Source organism: Toxotes jaculatrix, chromosome 4 (assembly GCF_017976425.1).
Source record: "Toxotes jaculatrix isolate fToxJac2 chromosome 4, fToxJac2.pri, whole genome shotgun sequence".
Classification (NCBI taxonomy): Eukaryota; Metazoa; Chordata; class Actinopteri; family Toxotidae; genus Toxotes; species Toxotes jaculatrix.
The window spans coordinates 20,613,530-20,635,190 of record NC_054397.1 but is presented as its reverse complement, the minus strand read 5'-3'; the positions used below and the strand labels follow the sequence as shown (position 1 = coordinate 20,635,190).

Sequence of the window (21,661 nt, the reverse complement as noted above, 5' to 3'; positions counted from 1 at the left end):
CAAAACTGCCGACAAGGAGTACGGGGACGGCAACAGAAAGATCAAGAAGGACGTTCAAGTCTGACACCAGAGACCATCTCTGAGCACGGGCAGACGTGTCTTTCTCTACTATATGCCATCACTCAGGCAAGTCACATAAAAATTATATCTATCCATGACAACGATCAAAACGTGTGATCGGGGCTTTGTTTGTGTGCCAGTTCTGTTTGTATTTGATCTGTTATATTTTGACTAATGATTCATTTTGATGTCGTTATTTTAATGATATATGAATCAGTCCTGTCAATGACCCATTTATGTGTTCCGACAACAATCTTTTCGTTTTGTCCTTAGAACACAGAAACTGGCCTATAATTTCCGTCACTGGACACTTTACAATTACAACTTTTTCAGCGGCTGGATTCCCACACACTCTCTCCAAGGTAAGAACAAAGACTGAGCAGAGTAAAGAATTAGCTACTAATCATTTGAAAATAAGATTTTATGACATCTCCCTTGTCTTTTCAGCAAGTTTGTGTCGTAGATGTGGGCCAATGATGAGGGTGCCCGGGAGTTTCTCATTGCTCCTAATTTTGCAGGTTATTACAGGAAGACCTTCAGGTAACAACTATCGCATCATCTTGTGTTAGACATTAGACACATTTCTCACTGAGCAGCTTTAAATTAAGTCAACTTTTAGTTTGACACAGTCTTAACTTCGTATTCCAGGGGTTTTTAATATTCTCATGGCCATTTTTTACTGCACTTGCACATCAAATAAAAAATAGATCTCTTATACATACTTTTAAAAATATACTTAAAAATAATTAATTAATATTGAAAAAAAAAATTTTATGTACTAATTCCTTCACTAATTTTATTCAAGAAATTGTAATCACATGCCTGTAGCTCAGGTGTAATCCTACAAACATCACTCTGTAGTGAAATTTTAAAAGATTTGTCACCTTTCACAAATCATCCTGAAATAGAAAAGTCAACTCTTTCCCCAAGCTAAGCTGTTGCTGGTCTAGCTGCTCTCCATCTCCCTCATGTTCCTCCTCCTCTCGTGACTCATGCTTTACTCCTGCCATCCTGTCTCTCTCTGGGCAGACTGGGTGTGAAACTGTCTTCATCAGTCTACCAATAATCAAAGAAAAAAGCCTACCAGTTACATAATTAGATTACAAGGTAAACCTGTGTGGAAAACATTATTCCCCAATCCATGCAGGTTTGGCAGCATGTCAGCAAATCTCAGTGTCTTACAGACTGTCTACAGTTGCATCTCCAGCTAATATTGGTCATTTTGAACAGAAAGCTGTTGTGTGTAGTTTTTCAATGAAATCATTGTCTTATGGAAGTACGTCTTTCATCAGTGTCTCTCTAATCAACAATATTATATTGCATGTGTTTCTGTTAGCTGGAGCCACAGTGAGGCTGGTCAACTCTGACAACCCCTGTTCTGGCAGAGTGGAGGTCTACCATAATGAACAGTGGGGGACGGTGTGTGACGATTCCTGGGACCTGAATGATGCCAACGTGGTGTGCAGACAGCTGGACTGTGGCAGGGCTCGTTCAGCTCCACAAAGTGCAGCTTTTGGACAGGGCAGTGGACTCATCTGGTTGGATGATGTCAGTTGTTCAGGAAGTGAACCATCGATAACTGACTGTGGACATTCAGGGTTTGGAGTCCACAACTGTGGTCATGGGGAAGATGCTGGTGTCGTTTGTGAACGTAAATGCGAATTTGTATGGCTAAAACCCATGAACTCTCACTGTCTTACACACTGTCTACTGCAGGGATGTCCAAACTGTTCCACAAAGGGCATTTGGCTGCAGGTTTTTGTTCCAACCAATGAAGAGCACACAGTTTGACCAATCAACTGTCAGAAGAGTGAGATCAGTTGATTAAATGAGTCAAGTCTGGTGTGCTGCTGCTTTGTTGGAACAAAAACCTGCAGCCACATGGCCCTTTGTGGAACAGTTTGGACACCTCTGCTCTACTGTTATATCTCCATGCTCTTTGGTTTTAAATAATATTTGTCATTTTGAACAGAAAGCTGTTGTGTGTTGTTTTTCAATGAAATCAATTTCTTATAGAAGTACGTCTTTCATCAGTGTCTCTCTAATCAACAAGATTATGTTGCATGTGTTTCTGTTAGCTGGACCCACAGTGAGACTGGTCAACGCTGACAACCGCTGCTCTGGGAGAGTAGAGATCTACCATAGTGGACAGTGGGGGACGGTGTGTGACGATTCCTGGGACCTGAATGATGCCAATGTGGTGTGCAGACAGCTGGGCTGTGGCAGGGCTCGTTCAGCTCCACAAAGTGCAGCTTTTGGACAGGGCAGTGGACTCATCTGGTTGGATGATGTCAGTTGTTCAGGAAGTGAACCATCGATAACTGACTGCAGACATCCAGAGTTTGGGGTCCACAACTGTGGTCACGGTGAAGATGCCAGTGTCATCTGTGACGGTAAATGTTGATATATTTTACATTTAAACATGCTATAATTTTTGTTCCTCACATTTAACTGGGAAATCACCTCATGAATAAGTTTCAATATTTACTACACACACTAAATATTGTGCTGTAGCACAAGTCCATTGTACATTAAAGGATAAGTTTGTGTCAAGAACATAAATGGAGATTTGGAGTTGTCTTGTGGGCTGACATAGACTTTTCTGTCAATTCAACCAGAGCCAAGCAGCACAATTTTTCCAACCACACCTGATCCAACACCTCAGGACTTCACCACAGCTCAGGTGACAGCTGACATCACTGCTACAACAACAGCTGACAACAGCACAGCAGCTGAGGGACAGGTCCGCCTGGCCAACGGAGGAAACAGCTCCTGCTCTGGCAGAGTAGAGATCTACCATAATGGACAGTGGGGGACGGTGTGTGACGATTCCTGGAACCTGCTTCATGCTCAGGTGGTTTGTAGACAGCTGGGCTGTGGCAGGGCTCGTTCAGCTCCACAAAGTGCAGCTTTTGGACAGGGCAGTGGTCTCATCTGGTTGGATGATGTCATGTGCACGGGAAATGAATCAAAGCTCATCGAGTGCCGCCACCGAACATTTGGTTCCCACAACTGTGGTCACGGTGAAGATGCTAGTGTCGTTTGTGAAGGTAATTTTGAATTTGTACAGCTACAGCCCGTGAAGTCTCACTGTCATAGAGACTGTCTACAGTCATATCTCCATGCTCTTTGGTTTTAATAATATTTGTCATTTTGAACAGAAAGCTGTTGTGTGTTGTTTTTCAATGAAATCATTGTCTTATGGAAGTACGTCTTTCATCAGTGTCTCTTTAATCAACAACATTATGTTGCACGTGTTTCTGTTAGCTGGACCCACAGTGAGGCTGGTCAACTCTGACAACCGCTGCTCTGGGAGATTGGAGATCTACCATAGTGGACAGTGGGGGACGGTGTGTGACGATTCCTGGGACCTGAATGATGCCAACGTGGTGTGCAGACAGCTGGGCTGTGGCAGGGCTCGTTCAGCTCCACAAAGTGCAGCTTTTGGACAGGGCAGTGGACCTATCTGGTTGGATGATGTCAGTTGTTCAGGAAGCGAACCATCGATAACTGACTGTGGACATCCAGAGTTTGGGGCCCACAACTGTGGTCACGGTGAAGATGCCAGCATCATCTGTGATGGTAAATTTTTATATATTTTTACCTTTAAACACGTTCCAGTTCTCCTTCAAACTTAACAAGAAAATCACCTTATGAATAAGTTTCACTGTTTGCTACACACTAAATATTGTGCTGTAGCACAACAAGTCCATTGTACATTTAAGGATAAGTTTGTGTCAAGAACATAAATGGAGATTTGGAGTTGTCTTGTGGGCTGACATAGACTTTTCTGTCAATTCAACCAGAGCCAAGCAGCACAATTTTTCCAACCACACCTGATCCAACACCTCAGGACTTCACCACAGCTCAGGTGACAGCTGACATCACTGCTACAACAACAGCTGACAGGAGCACAGCAGCTGAGGGACAGGTCCGCCTGGCCAACGGAGGAAACAGCTCCTGCTCTGGCAGAGTAGAGGTCTACCATAATGGACAGTGGGGGACGGTGTGTGACGATTCCTGGGACCTGAATGATGCCAACGTGGTGTGCAGACAGCTGGGCTGTGGCAGGGCTCGTTCAGCTCCACAAAGTGCAGCTTTTGGACAGGGCAGTGGACTCATCTGGTTGGATGAGGTCAGTTGTTCAGGAAGTGAACCATCGATAACTGACTGTGGACATCCAGAGTTTGGGGTCCACAACTGTGGTCATGGTGAAGATGCCAGCATCATCTGTGACGGTAAATGTTTATACATATTTCAAGGGGCAATATGTACAGTGGGTATGGAAAGTATTCAGACCCCCTTAAATTTTTCACTCTTTGTTATATTACAGTCATTTGCTAAAATCATTTAAGTTCATTTTTTCCTTATTAATGTACACACAGCACCCCATATTGACAGAGAAACATGAAATTGTTGAAATTTTTGCAGATTTATTAAAAAAGAAAAACTGAAATATCACACGGCCATAAGTATTCAGACCCTTTTCTGTGACCCTCATATATTTAACTCGGGTGCTGTCCATTTCTTCTGATCATCCTTGAGATGGTTCTACACCTTCATTGGAGTCCAGCTGTGTTTGATTATATTGATTGGACTTGATTAGGAAGGCCACTCACCTGTCTATATAAGACCTTACAGCTCACAGTGCATGTCAGAGCAAATGAGAATTGTGAGGTCAAAGGAACTGCCTGAAGAGCTCAGAGACAGAATTGTGGCAAGGCACAGATCTGGCCAAGGTTACAAAAATTTTTTTGCTGCACTTAAGGTTCCTAAGAGCACAGTGGCCTCCATAATCCTAAAATGGAAGACGTTTGGGACGACCAGAACCCTTCCTAGAGCTGAGCAATCGGGGGAGAAGAGCCTTGGTGAGAGAGTTAAAGAAGAACCCAAAGATCACTGTGGCTGAGCTCCAGAGATGCAGTTGGGAGATGGGAGAAAGTTCTAGAAAGTCAACCATCACTGCAGCCCTCCACCAGTCGGGGCTTTATGGCCCCGACTGGTGGCCCGACGGAAGCCTCTCCTCAGTGCAAGACACATGAAAGCCCGCATGGAGTTTGCTAAACAACACCTGAAGGACTCCAAGATGGTGAGAAATAAGATTCTCTGGTCTGATGAGACCAAGATAGAACTTTTTGGCCTTAATTCTAAGCAGTATGTGTGGAGAAAACCAGGCACTGCTCATCACCTGTCCAATACAGTCCCAACAGTGAAGCATGGTGGTGGCAGCATCATGCTGTGGGGGTGTTTTTCAGCTGCAGGGACAGACTGGGACGGCTGGTTGCAATCGAAGGAAAGATGAATGCGGCAAAGTACAGGGATATCCTGGACCAAAACCTTCACCAGAGTGCTCAGGACCTCAGACTGGGCCGAAGGTTCACCTTCCAACAAGACAATGACCCTAAGCACACAGCTAAATTAACGAAGGAGTGGCTTCAGGACAACTCCGTGACTGTTCTTGAATGGCCCAGCCTGAGCCCCAACTTAAACCCAATTGAGAATCTCTGGAGAGACTTGAAAATGGCTGTCCACCAACGTTCACCATCCAACCTGACAGAACTGGAGAGGATCTGCAAGGAGGAAAGGCAGAGGATCCCCAAATCCAGGTGTGAAGAACTTGTTGCATCATTCCCAAAAAGACTCATGGCTGTATTAGCTCAAAAGGGAGCTTCTACTAAATACTGAGCAAAGTGTCTGAATACTTATGGCCGTGTGATATTTCAGTTTTTCTTTTTGAATAAATCTGCAAAAATGTCAACAATTTTGTGTTTCTCTGTCAATATGGGGTGCTGTGTGTACATTGAGGAAAAAATTAACTTAAATGATTTCAGCAAATGGCTGCAATAAAACAGAGTGAAAAATTTAAGGCGGTCTGAATACTTTCCGTACCCACTGTAAGTATTTCAGTTGAAAACATTTGTGAATTAAATAAGATTATAAACAGAATGTGAAGATATAACAGTTTTGACATTACGTCAAAGTTATGTATGTATTGTGTTGCAGAGATATCTACTGAAGTTAGCTGCTACTAAGTTAGCCCTGGCCCTTTCTCTCTTTGAGCAGTGCAGCTGGGTACCATTGTCTTGTTTGAAGTGATTGTCCATCCACGACAATATAGGCACAACCATAATTATTGTGATCAGGAAGAGTGCACACTGTCCCCTGCAATGGACATTTCAGGAGGGACTGCTCTGTCCATTATGGACTTGGTTAGTGTTGCCAAATTTGAGCTCCAATGTGTAGTCCAATTAGTATAATTCCTTACCTTTCCCTCTATTATCTGTATGTTACTGACCAAGCAGTCAAGTTCAAAGTTGGTTGGCCAGTTTGGGTCCTTTAAGTTATCTTGCTCATATTTAGCATTCTCATGATAATGGAAGTTATGTACAACTAAGATTATTCCTGCATGATATTCAGAGTCTCTTAGCACTATTTTAAATTCTTGTGCTATGAACAATCCCTCTAAAATGTTCTCCTCTGGAGGGCTCTGGTTTAGAAGTTTTAATAAATGTCCCCACGCTGTCTAATATAATAGATTGATCGTTTATTCCCTGCTGCTAAGCACTGAGGTGCCTGTTGAAACCTTTCCTGCCACAGACTGATGTGTCTTATTCGCACTTTTGGTTCTTAAACCTCAGTGAACATCAGTGTTCATAATCTAAATGTGAGGATATGAGAGGCTCCAGAGTCTTTACCTATTTTCTTTAGCATGTACATGTTATGTTTAGAACAAAGTCTTTTAGGACCCAAATGCAGAACTCAGACACACAGCAGATTAGAGTTCAACCAGAGGCAGTTTATTGTAAAAGAAGGTACGGTCCTTGACATTGGAAGGCAGGTAGGCAGTCCAGAACAGGGTCAGTTGACAGAACCACGCAGACTTGAATGGTGTTCAGGAATTGTGACCAGAGAGCAGGCTGGGTGAGTAATCCACACAGGTAAGGAGTGTGGTGAGGAGCAGGTGGAGGTGAAGCACAAAGTAGAGTATGACCAGGCCTAGACCCACACACCTAAACAGAGGAAGGACAACAGACAAACAGGGGACAACCAAAAAAGCAGGCAGGGAAGCACCAGAATAAATGCTAGTTGAGGTGCAGGTTGTAGTTGTCTTGTGGGCTGACACATTTCAAACTCACAACTATGGTCACGGTGAAGATGCTGGTGTCATTTGTGAATGCAAATTCAAATTTGTACGGCAAAAACCCATGAACTCTGTGTCATACAGACTGTCTACAGTCATATCTCCATGCTCTTTGGTTTTAAATTATATTTGTCATTTTGAACAGAAAGCTGTTGTGTGTTATTTTTCAATGAAATCATTGTCTTATGGAAGTATGTCTTTCATCAGTATCTCATTAATCAACATTATGTTGCATGTGTTTCTGTTAGCTGGAGCCACAGTGAGGCTGGTCAATTCTGACAACCCCTGCTCTGGCAGAGTGGAGGTCTACCATAATGAACAGTGGGGGACTGTGTGTGATGATTCCTGGGACCTGAAAGATGCCAACGTGGTGTGCAGACAGCTGGACTGTGGCAGGGCTCGTTCAGCTCCACGAAGTGCAGCTTTTGGACAGGGCAGTGGACCTATCTGGTTGGATGATGTCAGTTGTTTAGGAAGTGAACCATCGCTAACTGACTGTGGACATCCAGAGTTTGGGGCCCACAACTGTGGTCACGGTGAAGATGCCAGCATCATCTGTGACGGTAAATGTTGATATATTTTTACCTTTAAACACGTTCCAGTTCTTCAAATTTAACAAGAAAATCACCTTATGTATAAGTTTCACTGTTTGCTATACACTAAATATTGTGCTGTAGCACAACAAGTCCATTGTACATTAAAGGATAAGTTTGTGTCAAGAACATAAATGGAGATTTAGAGTTGTCTTGTGGGTTGACATAGAATTTTCTGTCAGTTCAACCAGGACCAAGCAGCACAATTTTTCCAACCACACCTGATCCAACACATCAGGACTTCACCACAGCTCAGGTGATAGCTGACATCACTGCTACAACAACAGCTGACAACAGCACAGCAGCTGAGGGACAGGTCCGCCTGGCCAATGGAGGAAACAGCTCCTGCTCTGGCAGAGTAGAGATCTACCATAATGGACAGTGGGGGACAGTGTGTGACGATTCCTGGGGCCTGCTTCATGCTCAGGTGGTTTGCAGACAGCTGGGCTGTGGCAGGGCTCGTTCAGCTCCACACAGTGCTCATTTTGGACAGGGCAGTGGACTCATCTGGTTGGATGATGTCATGTGCACGGGAAATGAATCAAAGCTCATCGAGTGCCGCCACCGAACGTTTGGTTCCCACAACTGTGGTCACGGTGAAGATGCTAGTGTCGTTTGTGAAGGTAAATTTGAATTTGTACAGCTACAGCCCATGAAGTCTCACTGTCATACAGACTGTCTACTGTTATATCTCCATGCTCTTTGGTTTTAATAATATTTGTCATTTTGAACAGAAAGCTGTTGTGTGTTGTTTTTCAATGAAGTCATTGTCTTATGGAAGTACGTCTTTCATCAGTGTCTCTTTAATCAACAATATTATGTTGCACGTGTTTCTGTTAGCTGGAGCCACAGTGAGGCTGGTCAACTCTGACAACCGCTGCTCTGGCAGAGTAGAGATCTACCATAATGGACAGTGGGGGACGGTGTGTGACGATTCCTGGGACCTGAAAGATGCCAACGTGGTGTGCAGACAGCTGGGCTGTGGCAGGGCTCGTTCAGCTCCACAAAGTGCAGCTTTTGGACAGGGCAGTGGACCTATCTGGTTGGATGATGTCAGTTGTTCAGGAAGTGAACCATCAATAACTGACTGTGGACATCCAGAGTTTGGGGTCCACAACTGTGGTCACGGTGAAGATGCCAGTGTCATCTGTGACGGTAAATGTTAATATATTTTTACCTCTAAACAAGTTCCAGTTCTCCTTCAAATTAAAGAGGAAAATCATCTCATCAATAAGTTTCAATATTTACTACACACTAAATCTTGTGCTGTAGCACAACAAGTCCATTGTACATTAAAGGATAAGTTTGTGTAAAGAACATAAATGGAGATTTGGAGTTGTCTTGTGGGTTGACATAGAATTTTCTGTCAGATCAACTAGGACCAAGCAGCACAATTTTTCCAACCACACCTGATCCAACACCTCAGGACTTCACCACAGCTCAGGTGACAGCTGACATCACTGCTACAACAACAGCTGACAACAGCACAGCAGCTGAGGGACAGGTCCGCCTGGCCAACGGAGGAAACAGCTCCTGCTCTGGCAGAGTAGAGATCTACCATCATGGACAGTGGGGGACGGTGTGTGACGATTCCTGGGACCTGAATGATGCCAACGCGGTGTGCAGACAGCTGGGCTGTGGCAGGGCTCGTTCAGCTCCACAAAGTGCTCATTTTGGACAGGGCAGTGGACTCATCTGGTTGGACGAGGTCACTTGTTCAGGAAGCGAACCATCAATAACAGAGTGTGGACATCAAGGTTTTGGTTTCCACAACTGTGGTCACAGTGAAGATGCCAGCGTCATCTGTGACGGTAAATGTTTATATGTATTGAAAGAGGCAATGTGGAAGTATTTTTTTTTATTATTTAAACATTTAAGTAGATTATCAAAAGAAGGTGAAGAAATAACAGATTTGACATTATGTCAAAGACATGTATGTATGTTTTGTGGTGCAGAGATATCTACTGAAGTTAGCATGCGAATCACCTTGCACCGACCCATTCAGACTCGTAATACCACTTGATACCTAAAGAGACGATAGTGAGTCACTGTAGCGTCCAGTCTGTCCTCAGTCCAACATAAGAGGATGAAAAAGTAGTAACCGTGAAGAGGCTATAAACCTGTGTTTCAGCCATCCCCTCTCAGCCACATTCCTCCAGTCTTTACTCAAGCTCAGATGTTGATGCTGCTGCTCTAGCTGCTCTCCATCTCCCCCCACGTTCCTCCACCTGTCGTTGCTCATCCTCTGCTCCTCCTACCCCACCACTACACATTCCCTGGCTCTTTGTCAGGGCAGACTTGGTGTGAAATTGTCTTCATCAGTCTTACAGCATTTGAAGAAAAACGCCTGCCAGTTACATAATCAGATTACAAGATAAATCTGTGTGGAAAACATTATTCTCCAGTCCATGCAGGTTTGGCAACATATCAACAACTGCCCTACACTGAGGATAGATTTATTCAAATTAACGTTAGCTCAACATGAGGGTGAGGGTTGGAACTTGGTTGTGAATGGCCAGTGAGCCCAGTCCTGTAACACACACGCAGTCCACTTTCATGTGCACCCTGACTGACAGGCACACAGAGAGGGCAGGTAAAAACTTCACCGACCCGCTGATGTGACAGCCCACTGGGATTTGTCCCGGTATGCTTGATGTCCAGTCCAACTATGGCACAGAGTAGGACTGGACATCTGGACTGGAGTGCAGTTCCTTGTTTCTTATGAGAGGGGTGGACGCCACAACTTTCTGTTAAAATGCTGTCCCCTGTTTGTTTGGAGTATGGATTCAGCAGTTAGCTGGATATTACACATTGGCCCTTTAGACACGCTACAATTCTTATTCCTCGTATTTAACTGTAATATTGACTCATCAATAAGTTTCAATATTTACTACACACTAAATATTGTGCTGTAGCACAACAAGTCTAATGTACATTAAAGGATAAGTTTGTGTCAAGAACATAAATGGAGATTTGTACTTGTCTTGTGGGTTGACATAGACTTTTCTGTCAGTTCAACTAGGACCAAGCAGCACAATTTTTCCAACCACACCTGATCCAACACGTCAGGACTTCAAAATAGCTCAGGTGACAGCTGACATCACTGCTACAACAACAGCTGACAACAGCACAGCAGCTGAGGGACAGGTCCGCCTGGCCAACGGAGGAAACAGCTCCTGCTCTGGCAGAGTAGAGATCTACCATAGTGGACAGTGGGGGACGGTGTGTGACGATTCCTGGGACCTGAAAGATGCCAACGTGGTGTGCAGACAGCTGGGCTGTGGCAGGGTTCGTTCAACTCCACAAAGTGCAGCTTTTGGACAGGGCAGTGGACTCATCTGGTTGGATGATGTCAGTTGTTCAGGAAGTGAACCATCGATAACTGACTGTGGACATCCAGAGTTTGGGGTCCACAACTGTGGTCACAGTGAAGATGCCAGCGTCATCTGTGACGGTAAATGTTTATATATTTTTACCTTTAAACACGTTCCAGTTCTCCTTCAAATTTAACTAGAAAATCACCTTATGAATAAGTTTCAATATTTACTACACACTAAATATTGTGCTGTAGCACAACAAGTCCATTGTACATTAAAGGATAAGTTTGTGGCAAGAACATAAATGGAAATTTGGAGTTGTCTTGTGGGTTGACATAGACTTTTCTGTCAGTTCAACCAGCTGACAACAGAACAGCAGCTGAGGGACAGGTCCGCCTGGCCAACGGAGGAAACAGCTCCTGCTCTGGCAGAGTAGAGATCTACCATAATGGACAGTGGGGGACGGTGTGTGATGATTCCTGGGACCTGAATGATGCCAACGCGGTGTGCAGACAGCTGGGCTGTGGCAGGGCTCGTTCAGCTCCACAAAGTGCCCACTTTGGACAGGGCAGTGGACTCATCTGGTTGGACGAGGTCACTTGTTCAGGAAGCGAACCATCAATAACTGACTGTGGACATCGAGGGTTTGGGGTCCACAACTGTGGTCACAGTGAAGATGCCAGCGTCATCTGTGATGGTAAATGTTTATATATATTTCAAGGAGCAATTTGTAAGTATTTATCAGAAAACAAGATAAATCTGTGTGGAAAACATTATTCTCCAGTCCATGAAGGTTTGGCAACATATCAACAACTGCCCTACACTGAGGATAGATTTATTCAAATTAACGTTAGCTCAACATGAGGGTGAGGGTTGGAACTTGGTTGTGAATGGCCAGTGAGCCCAGTCCTGTAACACACACGCAGTCCACTTTCATGTGCACCCTGACTGACAGGCACACAGAGAGGGCAGGTAAAAACTTCACCGACCCACTGATGTGACAGCCCACTGGGATTTGTCCCAGTATGCTTGATGTCCAGTCCAACTATGGCACAGAGGAAAGTTAGGGATGACAGAGTGCAGTTCCTTGTTTCTTATGATAGTTGCGGACACCCCAACTTTCTGTTAAAATGCTGTCCCCTGTTTGTTTGACGTATGGATTCAGCAGTTAGCTGGATATTACACATTGGCCCTTTAGACACGCTACAATTCTTATTCCTCATATTTAACTGTAATATTGACTCATCGGTGAGTTTCAATATTTACTACACACTAAATCAAAAACTCAGATTCACTACAGACTTTCAAATCCCACCTCAAAACCCACCTGTTCAAACTGGCTGTCCGATGAACCATTTCATTTCTTTACCACTTGTCTGTTTCTTGTTACTGTAAATACTACTGCTGCCATTGTTGTTTACTGTTGTTCCCTCTGTTGTTTATTGTTTCCACTGTTCAGCACCTTTGAGTTCCCAGAAGAGCGCTATAAAAATCTGATGTATTATTTATTAATATTAAATATTGTGCTGTAGCACAACAAGTCCATTGTACATTAAAGGATAAGTTTGTGTCAAGAGCATAAATGGAGATTTGGAGTTGTCCTGTGGGTTGACATAGACTTTTCTGTCAGATCAACTAGGACCAAACAGCACAATTTTTCCAACCACACCTGATCCAACACCTCAGGACTTCACCACAGCTCAGGTGACAGCTGACATCACTGCTACAACAACAGCTGACAACAGCACAGCAGCTGAGGGACAGGTCCGCCTGGCCAACGGAGAAAACAGCTCCTGCTCTGGCAGAGTAGAGATCTACCATAATGGACAGTGGGGGACGGTGTGTGACGATTCCTGGGACCTGAACGATGCCAGCGTGGTGTGCAGACAGCTGGGCTGTGGCAGGGCTCGTTCAGCTCCACACAGTGCTCATTTTGGACGTGGCAGTGGACTCACCTGGTTGGACGAGGTCACTTGTTCAGGAAGCGAACCATCAATAACAGAGTGTGGACATCGAGGGTTTGGTTTCCACAACTGTGGTCACAGTGAAGATGCCAGCGTCATCTGTGATGGTAAATGTTTATATATATTTCAAGGAGCAATATGTAAGTATTTTAGTAGAAACATTCACAAATTTAATAAGACTGTCAACAGAAAGTGAAGATATAACAGTTTTGTCATTGTGTGAAAGAAGTGTATGTATCTTTTTGCTGAGATATTTACTGAAGTTAGCATCCTAGTCAACTTGCATTGGCCTGTTCTAGCTCATAATACCACTTTGTTCCTCAAAAGGTGATAGTGAGTCATTGTAGCGTCCAGTCTGTCCTCAGTCCAACATGACACAATGAAAAAGTAGTAACTGTGAAGAGGCTATAAACCTGTGTTTCAGCCATCCCCTCTCAGCCACATTCCTCCAGCCTTTCTTCAATCTCAGCTGTTGATGCTACTGCTCTAGCTGCTCGCCATCTCCCTCATGTTCCTCCACCTCTTTTTAATCATCCTCTGCTCCTGCCACCCCACCAGTGCATATTCTGTTTCTCTTACCAGGAAGACTGACTTTGAAATTGTGTTTGTCAGTCTAACAATAATAAAAGAAAACAGCCTACCAGTGACATTATCAGATTACAAGGTAAATCTGTGTGGAAAACATTATTCATATCAACAACTGCCCTACACTGAGGTTACAATTATTCAAACTAACGTTAGCTCAACATGAGGGTGAGGGTTGGAACTTGGTTGTGAATGGCCAGTGAACCCAGTCCTGTAACACACACGCAGTCCACTTTCATGTGCACCCTGACTGACAGGCACACAGAGAGGGCAGGTAAAAACCTCACCGACCCACTGATGTGACAGCCCACTGGGATTTGTCCCGGTATGCTTGATGTCCAGTCCAACTATGGCACAGAGGAAAGTTAGGGTTGACAGAATGCAGTTCCTTGTTTCTTATGATAGTTGCGGACACCCCAACTTTCTGTTAAAATGCTGTCCTGCGTTTGTTTGGAGTATGGATTCAGCAGTTAACTGGATATTACACATTGGCCCTTTAGACACGCTACAATTCTTATTCCTCACGTTTAACTGTAATATTGACTCATCAGTGAGTTTCAATATTTACTACACACTAAATATTGTGCTGTAGCACAACAAGTCCAATGTACATTAAAGGATAAGTTTGTGTAAAGAACATAAATGGAGATTTGTAGTTGTCTTGTGGGCTGACATAGACTTTTCTGTCATTTCAACCAGGACCAAACAGCACAATTTTTCCAACCACACCTGATCCAACACGTCAGGACTTCAAAAGAGCTCAGGTGATAGCTGACATCACTGCTACAACAACAGCTGACAACAGCACAGCAGCTGAGGGACAGGTCCGCCTGGCCAATGGAGGAAACAGCTCCTGCTCTGGCAGAGTAGAGATCTACCATAATGGACAGTGGGGGACGGTGTGTGACGATTCCTGGGACCTGAATGATGCCAACGTGGTGTGCAGACAGCTGGGCTGTGGCAGGGCTCGTTCAGCTCCACAAAGTGCACATTTTGGACAGGGCAGTGGACTCATCTGGTTGGATGATGTCAGTTGTTCAGGAAGTGAACCATCGATAACTGACTGTGGACATCCAGAGTTTGGGGTCCACAACTGTGGTCACGGTGAAGATGCCAGCATTGTTTGTGAATGTAGGCTTCCTTTTATATTTTGAATTCTTTTACATAATGCTGTTAAATGCTGAGTTTAAGTTTGGTGGAGTTTCACATTTAATTTCATCTTGTATTAACTGTCTAATGTATTTTATTGCACACTTTTTGTGATTTTCTATATTTTCCTTTAGTCCAGCGCCCTCTACTGCAGCCTCCTCAGCTCATTTGTGGCCATGATAAAATCCAAGTGGGTCTGAATCTGGCTTACACTACATCCATTGGCTTGAACCCATTCTCCGGACACCTGGCAGCCCGCAACTGCTCCTTGGTCAGAGTGCATGATAATGTAGTTTGGTATGAAGTGGAGGCTCAGGCAGGTGCCTGTGGAACCATACTGAGGGTAAAGACTTACCTACTTTTTTTTGCTGTAAGCCTGATTACCAGCGTGTATATAAAAATGATTGGTTTGTCCCATTCTTTTCTGTTCTACCCTTTACATACCATTGCTATATACCTAAATACTTTTGGTCCCTTTAAACAATGTAGGTCTGTGTTCTGCTCCTTATTTATGGACACCTTCAATCTTCATCTTCTTTCAGATCTGTACTTCTCCAATGTACCACTGTAGTATCTGTTGTAGTATGTTTCCTTTCAGGAAGACAGTTAGCCACAGTCTTAGGACTATGCTATCACAAATTAAAAATCTAAAAGTAGCATTTGTTGTTTGGAGATTAAATTGGTAGTTGCTTTACAATGTAAAAGAGTGTAAAAAAAATGCAATATGAAGAAGTTGCAGTAACTTTATTTAATTGTAGTGTGATTTTTTGCAGTTGTTTTTTCACCCATCTGATATTATCAGGGTTATAAGATGAAGTTATCAGGTATTTCAGATCTTTCAGTCCAGCCAGGGTTTATAGGATCCTTCCTTGGGCCTAAGTATGTTTCATGGGTCACATGGCGGCATGATCCACAGCCATCTTTCATGCCTTTTCTCAATTACGTTCTCAGTGGTTCTTTTCATGTGCAGTCCTGTGATACCAAGGAGCTTGAATGCCCTGTACAGGGATTTGCTGGCAAAACCTCTACAGCCAACCTCAAAGGGCATACACTGCACACATTATCTTTGGCTCCAGCACTCACCTACCAGATCTGTGTACTCAACTTTCTCTCAAAGGCTTCATCCATGCAGCAGGACCACTTGTCACTTTCAAACATCAGGACCATGTCATGATGGTGTCTGGGAACTTGAACTGCCTCCCTTGGTCAACTTTCAACTGCCAGTCATGTACTGTGGCAAGAAGCCCACTGGATGATCTTGAGTGCTGCCATGGCTTCTCCCCTTTCTTGACACAGCGAGTTGCCTGACTTGTTAGGTTTTTTATTTGCTGCTGCATCTGAGCAGGTGGCATTTCTTATTTCCCCCAGCACCTGGTTGTGATACCACCAATGATGCTTCTCTCAGAGCTTTCAGAAAACTACTTAGAATATATTCCAAGGATCCCCTTCTCTGTCGCAGTGGGTATGCTGGTGTTTCTGGCAGCAGAAATGGTTGAATGAGTTGGGATAGCTTGCTGACAATCGGTCCACATGCCATCTTGTCATATCCCAACCACCCTGCTGGTGTTCATTTCCACCATTTCTGCTCACACTTCTTCCTGGACCATGTGATGCCTCTTCTCCCTTGGGTTCTCTCATTTCAAGGTCTTTTAATAATAATCATAAAAATAATAATAATAACACATTTAATTTATAAGCGCCTTTCTCGACACTCAAGGACACTTTACAAAGATCAAACAAAAACAGCAAAAATAAAACAAATACAAAAGACAACAGATACAGGCAACACACAGTAAAGAATGGGACGATGCAATTAGAGAGTATTTTGAAAAGGTGAGTTTTGAGTCTGGATTTAATTTGTCTTAGAACACTACCAAGTCCTGCCAGTACACTGTCTTGTTCCCTCTCTCCATGGCTGTAGGTGTTGTTCACCTCACTTCTTTCCGAGTAAATCCTTGGTGAAATTGAAGAAACGTGGCACATGTCACTTACTTCCTGGATTTCTCTGCCCATTTTCTGTGCCATTATGCCCTGTAGAGGGTGATGACTTTCTTTCACATGATGTTACAGAAATCCACTCAGGTGGCTTTATCCACCTCCCTTATTCTATCTCCTTAGAAATTTCTTCTCCTGGCTGGCTGAATTGTGTCTCCCACGGATTTCTAACTGTTGGGCTTCTTGTCACTCACTGATTCTTAAAGCCAAATTTCTCAAGGATTCCTTTCATTTTCCTCAACAAAAGGGAGCCATTCTCTCTGAAGACCACTTGACCTGTTGATGTTAAGATCTGCCTTGAGAAGGAGCTTTCAGTGCTCCAGGTTATGGCCAGTGTGGAGTGATCTGGTACGCCCTGGACACACTCACACCTAGGGGCAATGTAGAGTAGGGGTATGTTTTTGGGATTGTGGGAGGAGAAAACCCACACAGGCACAGGGAGAACATGCAAACTCCACACAGGCTGGGATTTGAACCTGCAACACTCTTACCACCCCCCCCGCCCAGGCATCTCAGTTTGGTTTTTTGGTTTTTGCAGCAGAACTCAGACATAAATTGAACTGTTCATGTTAATATTATATCCATCAATTTATTCCTATTGTAATTAATACTTGGTTATTTCCTCCCAAATGGCAAATCTCTTTTCACATTTCTGTGGGGATGTCAGGTCAGCAGGAAATGGCAGGGACAGTATTAATAGAATAGAATAGAATAGAATGCCTTTTATTGTCATTGGACATCTTTTACATGTACAACGAGATGGAAAGCATCTCCTTCTCCAGTGCAACATGTATGAATATACAACATAGAATAGAATAAAAATAAAATAAGATTAAGTTAAGTAAGTTTAGTGCAAGTCAAAAGTCAAAAATTTAAAAGGAATGCTATACAACAATATGAAGAGAAAAAAGCAAAATACAGGGGGGGGTAAGGTGCACAGTTCAAGTATGGGTTATTGCACATTAATGAATATTGCACAGTATACGGATATTGCACGGTGAGTGGATAGAGGGAAGGAAGTCCGGGGGTTCAGGGGAATAGACTGTGGGGTTCAGTGCATGTGTGAGTTCAGTATGGTTATGGCTTTTGGGAAAAAACTGTCTCTGAGTCTGTTAGTCTTTGTTCTGATGTGCCTGTAGCGCCTTCCTGAGGGCAACAGGTCAAACAGAGCAAAGCCAGGGTGGGAGCTGTCCTTGGTGATGTTCTTTGCTCTGCTGAGGCAGCGGGAGGTGTAAATGTCCATCAGGGAGGGGAGGGGGCAGCCGATGATCTTCTGTGCCGCCTTAACTACCCTCTGAAGCCTCTCCCTGTCTGCCATGGTGCAGCTGCCGTACCATACTGTGATGCAGTACGTCAGCAGGCTCTCAATGGACGAGCGGTAGAAGGTCAGCAGCAGGATGGAGTCCAGGTTGTGCTTCCTGAGTACCCTCAGGAAGTGTAGCCGCTGCTGAGCCTTCTTAATGACCGCTGTGATGTTCTCTGTCCAGGAGATGTCAGCGGAGATGAGGATCCCAAGAAACCGAAAAGTGTGGACTCTCTCCACGCACTCGCCGTTGATGTAGAGGGGGGCTAAGTTGGTGCTGTGCCTCCTGAAGTCGACAATGATCTCCTTGGTTTTCTTGGTGTTCAGAGCCAGGTTGTTCTCTGAACACCAGGATGCCAACTTCAGGACCTCTTCTCTGTAGGCTGCTTCATCTCCCTTTGAGATGAGTCCGACCACTGTAGTGTCGTCAGCAAACTTAACGATGAGGTTGCTGTTGTGGGCCGGACTGCAGTCATGGGTGTAGAGGCAGTACAGGAGGGGGCTCAGCACACAGCCCTGTGGAGAGCCGGTGCTCAGTGTGCGAATGGAGGAGAGGTGGGGGCCGAGTCTCACAGTCTGGGGTCGGTTAGTTAGGAAGTCACACAGGTCCTTCACCTGAATGACAAATCCTCTCATGCTGATATAATCCTTCAACTGACCAATGTTTTGATTGTCCTCTGTCTTTCAGACCAACCACACACATGCCATCTACTCCAACAGTTTATTTATCTACCCAACAAATAATGTGCCCTTCACCCCTCCTGTGAGACTTCCCTTCTCCTGTCTGTATCCTCTGGAAACAGACACCAACCTGAATGTGGCTATGATACCGTTCCTGTTGTAAGTAGCTTTTTATTGAGTATGACTATGACATCACTCACTATTTACAGTTGTAAAATAATGAAGTATTTGTATTTGTAGTAATCTATGATGATATAATTTTCAAATTATTGTGATCACATCCCATCAACAAAAGAAGACAAACCTGGTGAAAACTGGCCTAGTATGGTCTAGCCACCGTGTCTTTATTTATATTTCTGCTGGGACTCACCAGTCACTTGTGTATTATTCACAAATCCTCCACACAGAAGCTTGAATAGAGTTATATTTTTGAGACGAGTTAAACAGCAGTGTTACATGTTGTAATATACAGAAGAAGTGTCATTTATTCTGTTATGATCCATTATAGATCAGAAGATGGACCATATGATGTATTTTCCTGTTTTAAAGGGAGAAACCATCTCTGTTTCAGTACAAGAATTGGATTTGAATAGTTTGTTTTTGAGCAAGGTGTCCAACATGAGTTTTGTTGGACAATCTCTTTCAGTTTCAGTTTGTCCCGTTATTAAGGTTTTAAAAACACAGCATGGTGCACCATAATAGCACGAGAACTCAAGAAATCTCAGGCACCTCTGCAAGCAGCCATCAAAAGCATTACTTTAGCAACTGTGTTAGGATGAACTTTCCGAACAATATTTGATTTACATTGGAGAAAGAATGCCACGAGCCTATCTATTATATATATATTTGGCTAATGAATGAGTGAAAAATTAGGTTTAAATTTAGTTCAGCAAAAAGATTCCTTGTTTTTAAAATCATTAGTCATTTATTTGTTCTGTGCTTTAATTTCAGAGATACTGAGATGTTGAATTATGAAAATGTACTGGAAAAATGGAGGCATTCTAAAACTTTTGACCAGTAATGTACCTGAAGAAGCCTGAGTGGTTGTTATACTGTATAGCTATCTAGCTGATACATAGCGAAAAGAACATTTTTGTATTGCTGCCTGTTTGTAGATGAATGGACTCCTACAGCCGTCTCTTGTCTTGCTGCAGATGTTGCAGGGTCACTAATAAAGAAATAAACTAAGGGATATAACAATAATTAAAAAAACAATAACCATAAGAAAAAGAAAAAAATTGATGAAAAGATAACTTAGTAATCATGATTTTAAGAAAAAGTACATTTTCTTGACAGGATGGCAGATGGCCTTTCGGGCTTTGGTACCAAAGCAAAAACCTCCATGTGTCTGTTCCGCAACTCCAACTTCACTGAGCCTTATTCAGCAGGCAGGATCACCCTTTCAGTGGGCTCAGCTATATATGTGGGCATCTCTGTAGAGGAGAACGATCTAAGCTTTGCAGTTGTTCTGGAGGACTGCTACATCTCTCAGTCATCAAACCCTGACAATCCCTCACGATACTTCTTCATCCAGAACAAGTACGTGTCCTCCTTCACCCTCAGCAGATGCTTTGTGAAGTATAATGGAAATGTGAAAAAGCTAGTGGTTCTGATGACCTGTTTCATCCTCTCTATCAGGTGTTCCACTGACCGCCGACAGGTGTCAGTGGTCGAGAGTGGCACATCCCTACAGGCTCGTTTCTCTGCCCTGTTCTTCCTGCTCCAGGCTGAATACCAAGACACTTATCTTCACTGCAGCCTCAGCCTTTGTGACAAGAGGAGCTCCCACTGTGTCCCAGTAGGTCACACAATTCACCTTATAAAGAGCATAGTCAATCAGTGATCTGTGCTGCTTTAACATGGGTTTTGATGGTATCTGTTATTTTATCCACCCTTTTCCACCACACAGCCTTGCACAAGTAGGACATATCGCTCTGTTTCCAACTCTACTCCTCTGGAACCCCTCACCGTTGGCCCAATCACTTGTGAGTATGAATTGCAATCTGGTCTCAGGACTGATGTCTCAACACAGTGATCAATACAAAATTAATAACCATGTTTTTACTCTTTCTTCTTTATCTTCAGGGGTCAAGTCACCTGAATGAGCTGGTAAAATTCATTAATAATGCAAATCATTCCACCTTTTTATATTACTTTCTATCAAGATGATCTTCTTAATCATAAGAGATAAAACAAATAAAAATATCTATTACACTGTATGATTAAATCTTAATACACCTTGTTCATTCAATGTATTACCTGTGTAATGATTCTTATCAAACTACAATTAAAAAGAAATTACTAGATATAATAAAAAAATGAACCAACACTTTTCTTCTTCTCTGTTTATTTTCAGTGCAGCCATGATGTGAATGTATATATGACTTTATTTTTTAAAAAAATCTGCCACTGATTATTGTCTATATAATATAAAATTGCCTTGTTTTTTAAAAAAAACAAAACAAAACAAAACTCTGTATCTTGATGGTGAAACATGCAGTAAACAACAAAGAAAATAGAACTAGACTGCAACCATGACACATGGCTTTGGTCCAGACTGGAATTTCTCAGCAACTATTTGATTGGCATTAAATGTGGTTCAGATATCCATAGTGTCCAAAGCATGATTCCTTAGGACTCTCTCCAGAGTTTTATTCTGGTGTCACCATGAAGTTGATAGAGTGAAATGTCTCAACGTCTGGCATGAACTCACATGGTGTGAAAGATGCAGTTTTCATGTGTAATAAGTACAGAGCAAAACCTTTTCAGATCCTGTTCTCTTGTACAAGAGAAGGAATGTTATTTATTAAATCACAGACATGGAAGCATGCCTGGTTAAATGATACAGAGACACACTGCAAAGACGACATTAA

The 21,661-nt window shown here is 43.3% G+C and overlaps 1 protein-coding gene across 17 annotated transcripts; it reads left to right on the top strand.

Annotated features, from left to right (window-relative positions):
* On the top strand, window positions 1-21,104 carry LOC121180258 (deleted in malignant brain tumors 1 protein-like). Of its 17 annotated transcripts, XM_041035498.1 has the most exons (23): window positions 1-126; window positions 334-422; window positions 508-600; window positions 1,397-1,711; window positions 2,139-2,453; window positions 2,679-3,110; window positions 3,328-3,642; window positions 3,867-4,298; window positions 7,450-7,764; window positions 7,977-7,985; window positions 8,082-8,417; window positions 8,635-8,949; window positions 9,165-9,605; window positions 10,808-11,248; window positions 11,464-11,808; window positions 12,742-13,182; window positions 14,360-14,791; window positions 14,944-15,152; window positions 18,796-18,947; window positions 20,085-20,327; window positions 20,427-20,586; window positions 20,698-20,773; window positions 20,874-21,104. In XM_041035498.1, the coding sequence occupies exons 1-23, from the start codon at window positions 113-115 to the stop codon at window positions 20,891-20,893; spliced, it is 5,940 nt and encodes a 1,979-aa protein (XP_040891432.1). In that variant the 5' UTR covers window positions 1-112; the 3' UTR covers window positions 20,894-21,104. The 17 variants fall into 17 exon arrangements, with proteins under 17 accessions (XP_040891432.1, XP_040891440.1, XP_040891433.1 ...); XM_041035506.1 differs by having other exon boundaries at window positions 1-120; window positions 332-422; window positions 7,977-8,417; XM_041035499.1 differs by having other exon boundaries at window positions 2,679-2,851; window positions 3,384-3,642; window positions 7,977-8,417.
* The last annotated feature ends 557 nt before the right edge of the window (window positions 21,105-21,661 follow it).